The sequence below is a fragment of the Nicotiana tomentosiformis genome, chromosome 5 (assembly GCF_000390325.3).
Source record: "Nicotiana tomentosiformis chromosome 5, ASM39032v3, whole genome shotgun sequence".
NCBI lineage: Eukaryota > Viridiplantae > Streptophyta > Magnoliopsida > Solanales > Solanaceae > Nicotiana > Nicotiana tomentosiformis.
The window spans coordinates 25180037-25183482 of record NC_090816.1 but is presented as its reverse complement, the minus strand read 5'-3'; the positions used below and the strand labels follow the sequence as shown (position 1 = coordinate 25183482).

General features: G+C 39.4%; 2 protein-coding genes across 2 annotated transcripts; both read left to right on the top strand.

The window, feature by feature from the left end:
* The first annotated feature begins 1627 nt into the window (after positions 1 to 1627).
* Positions 1628 to 2011, top strand: LOC138892046 (uncharacterized mitochondrial protein AtMg00300-like). The gene has a single exon (XM_070175738.1). The coding sequence runs from the start codon at positions 1628 to 1630 to the stop codon at positions 2009 to 2011; it is 384 nt and encodes a 127-aa protein (XP_070031839.1).
* Positions 2012 to 2029: 18 nt separating this feature from the next.
* Positions 2030 to 2705, top strand: LOC138892045 (uncharacterized mitochondrial protein AtMg00820-like). Its single transcript, XM_070175737.1, has 2 exons — positions 2030 to 2098; positions 2190 to 2705. Exons 1-2 carry the CDS (start codon positions 2030 to 2032, stop codon positions 2703 to 2705), a joined length of 585 nt encoding a protein of 194 aa, XP_070031838.1.
* Positions 2706 to 3446: the final 741 nt, after the last annotated feature.

The following is a 3446-nucleotide window of genomic DNA, read 5'->3' as shown; positions in this document are numbered from 1 at the left end:
CCTTAAGGCTGACAATAATGACTCAAGTGGTGAGGATGCTGATATGGCTTACCTGACAAAGCGATTTCAGAAAATGGTTCGCAGGAATGGAGGTATTCCAAAAAAGGGCAGCTCTAGCAAGCCAAGAGGGTATGACTTATGTCATAAATGTGGAAAGCCAGGACACTTCATCAAGTACTTTCCTCTCCACAAGCACAACACATACAAAACTGCCAAGAGGAACCCGATTCCTCACAAAAGATTCAAGAGAAAAGAAGCCGTTGACAATGTGGTGAAACAAACTCTTGCTCCATGGGGAGATTCTTCCAGCGAATCTGGAGAAGATGATGCCCAAGGTGATACCTCCATGATGACAGTTGAAAGTGAAGCAGCTGAATATGACTCTATCTTTGCCCTGATGGAAAAATCTGACGATGATGAAGATGATGATGATGATGATGATGATGATATAAACTTTCTAGACGTTCAAAGAAATCTGAATTCTTACTCTAAAAAAAAGCTTATATCTCTGGCAAATGTTTTAATTGATTCTTATCACAGTCTTATAAATAATAAAAATGCTTTAACTGTGGAACTAGGAGAGGTAGAAAATGAGAGAGATGATCTGGTAATCGTAGTAGCTGACCTAAAAGAAACCATCGAGGTTCTAATGAAAGAAAAGGATGTTCTGACTTAAAAAATTGAAGACGTAGAAAATGAGAGAGATGACCTGTTGATAGTTGTCATGGATCTAAAAGAAATAATAGAGGAATTAAAAAGGAGAAATAATTCTAGGATTATCCAAAAGGGAAAGGAAGTTGCAAGCGAGGCACATATTAAGCTTGAAAATGAACTCAAATCTGTGAAATCTAGTCTGTGTGCTGAACTTGAAAGAAACAGACAACTTCAAGAAGATCTAGGCAGAGTTAAAAATGACCTAAAAAAATCTGTAAAGTGGACCTGGTCCTCTGATACAATTACTGCCATGTATGCAGGCAATGGTGGGAACATGCAGGAAGTCGGGTTCCAAAAGGAAAAGACTCCATACAATTCACATAGCAAGTATGTTACTGCCCCTGACAACTAGCCATGCACTCACTGTGGCAACACTGGACACTTTAAGAAAAACTGTAAGGCTAGAATTCAGTCCTAATAGAAAAACAAGGTTTGTTGTAAAGGTAACTGCTGTTAAAGAACCTGGTCCCTTAATTAAAAAAATGTGTATTGCTTGCCTGGACAAGAAGAAGCTTAATTCGCCCTTTTCCTCACTACAAGGGACCCAAACTTGTTTAGGTTCCTAAGTCTAATCATTGATTCTCTTGTGCAGGAAGCAGTGAAAGGAAGCAGCCAAAAATGTTACTTGGATAGTGGCTGTTCCAAGCATGTGACTTGAAGCATCGATGATTTTATTTCACTCAAAGCCCTGCAAGGAGGGAGTGTGTCCTTTGGCAATGGCAAAAAAGGATACATTTTGGGAGTAGGAAGAATTGGGAAGACACTCACCCACTCAATTAAAAATGTGTATTATGTGAACGGCTTGAAATATAGCCTACTGAGCATCTCTCAAATCTGCGACAACGGAAACAAAGTGGAATTTGTGTCAAAAATCTGCACAGTCACAAATCTTGTGACCGGTGAAGTGGTCCTGATGGCAAAAAGATACAAAAACATTTATGTTGCTGATTTTGAGTCCTTGTATAATGGAGATCTCAAATGTCTGAGTGTTGTTGATGATGATGCTGAACTTTGGCACAGAAGATTGGGACATGTAAGTTTTATGTTGCTGAACAAATTAGTCAAGAAGGACCTGGTTCATGGGCTGCCTAAGTCAAGTTTTAAAGATCACAAGGTGTGTGATGTATGTGTGAAAGGAAAGCAAGTCAGGTCCTCCTTCAAGACCAAAATGGAAGTAAGCACCTCAAGGCCACTTGATCTCCTTCATATGGATCTGTGTGGACCTTGGAGGGTACCAAGTAGAGGAGGAAAGAAGTACATTTTTGTCATAGTGGATGACTACTCCAGATTCAGCTGAACTTTGTTCCTCAGAACCATGGATGGAACTTTTCCAGTATTTGCTGCCTTTGTGAAGAAGATTCAAGTGAAGATGAGCCATAATGTTGTGAGTATAAGATCTGATCACGGTACATAGTTTGACAATGCAAAATTTGAGGAGTTCTATGCTGAAAATGGTATAAGTCATAATTTTTCAGCTCCAAGAACACCCCAATGTGAGACATAAGGATGAAATTCAGGTGTCTAACTGGAAACACAAGAGTTCACATCCTCTTCAAAATGTGATCACTCCTCTTGACTCAGGGATTGAAACCAGATCAAAGTCAAGAAATTCACTTACTTTCTCAGCCTTTCTCTCTCAAATTGAGCCTAAAAATATCAAGGAAGCATTGAAAGATGCTGACTGGATTAATGCTATACAAGATGAACTCCATCAATTTGAGAGGAACATCGTATGGCACCTAGTTCCTCGACCATCAGACATAACTGTTATAGGAACTAGGTGGGTCTTCAGAAACAAACTTGATAAGTTTGGGAACACAATAAGGAACAAGGCAAGGTTAGTAGTTCAAGGCTATAATCAAGAAGAAGGAATCGACTATGATGAAATATTTGCTCCAGTTGCTCGAATGGAAGCCATCAGAATCCTCGTGCCTTTACATCTCATATGGAATTCAAATTGTTCCAAATGGATGTCAAAAGTGCATTTCTAAATGGATATCTAAAGGAGGAAGTCTTCGTCAAACAACCACCCGACTTTGAATGTCATGAGCATTCTGAGCATATATTCAAACTTGACAAGGCATTATATGGGCTGAAGTAGGCCCCTTGTGCATGGTATGAAAGGTTGTCCAAATTCCTCCTTGAAAATGACTTTACAAGAGGAAAAATTGACAACACCCTATTCCTGAAGAAATGGGGGAGGAACCTTCTCATTGTGCAAATCTATGTTGACGACATTATCTTTGGTGCAACAAATGATTCCCTGTATGAAGAATTTGCAAAACTTATGGTAAGTGAGTTCGAAATGAGCATGATGGGGGAATTAAATTTTTTCTTGGGACTACAAGTTAAGTAAACTCCTAAGGGCACGATGATAAGTCAGTATAAGTACATTAAAGAGCTCCTAAAGATATTTGAGATAGAAATTTCAAAAATCATTGATACCCCTATTGCCACTGCTACTCATGTGGACATGGATGAATCTGGCTCTCCTGTGAACGAAACCATGTACAGAGGTATCATTGGTTCGCTCTTGTACCTCACAGCTAGTAGACCAGATATTGTATTCAGTGTGGGATTATGTGCTAGGTTTCAATCTAGTCCAAAGGAATCTCATCCGAAGGCTGCCAAGAGAATTCTACGGTATCTCAAAGGAACACAAGATGTGGTTCTCTACTGCCATTCAGGAGACAATTTTGACTTGATTAGATATGCTGACGCTGATTATGCTG

Excerpts from the sequence above, each read along its gene's own strand:
- LOC138892046 (XM_070175738.1), top strand. The coding sequence starts at position 1,628 with ATGGCAAAAAGATACAAAAACATTTATGTTGCTGATTTTGAGTCCTTG.
- LOC138892045 (XM_070175737.1), top strand. The coding sequence starts at position 2,030 with ATGGATGGAACTTTTCCAGTATTTGCTGCCTTTGTGAAGAAGATTCAA. Across the intron at positions 2,099-2,189 it reads TGAAGATGAGCCATAATGTT|CTCCAAGAACACCCCAATGT; the intron begins GTGAGTATAAGA and ends ATAATTTTTCAG.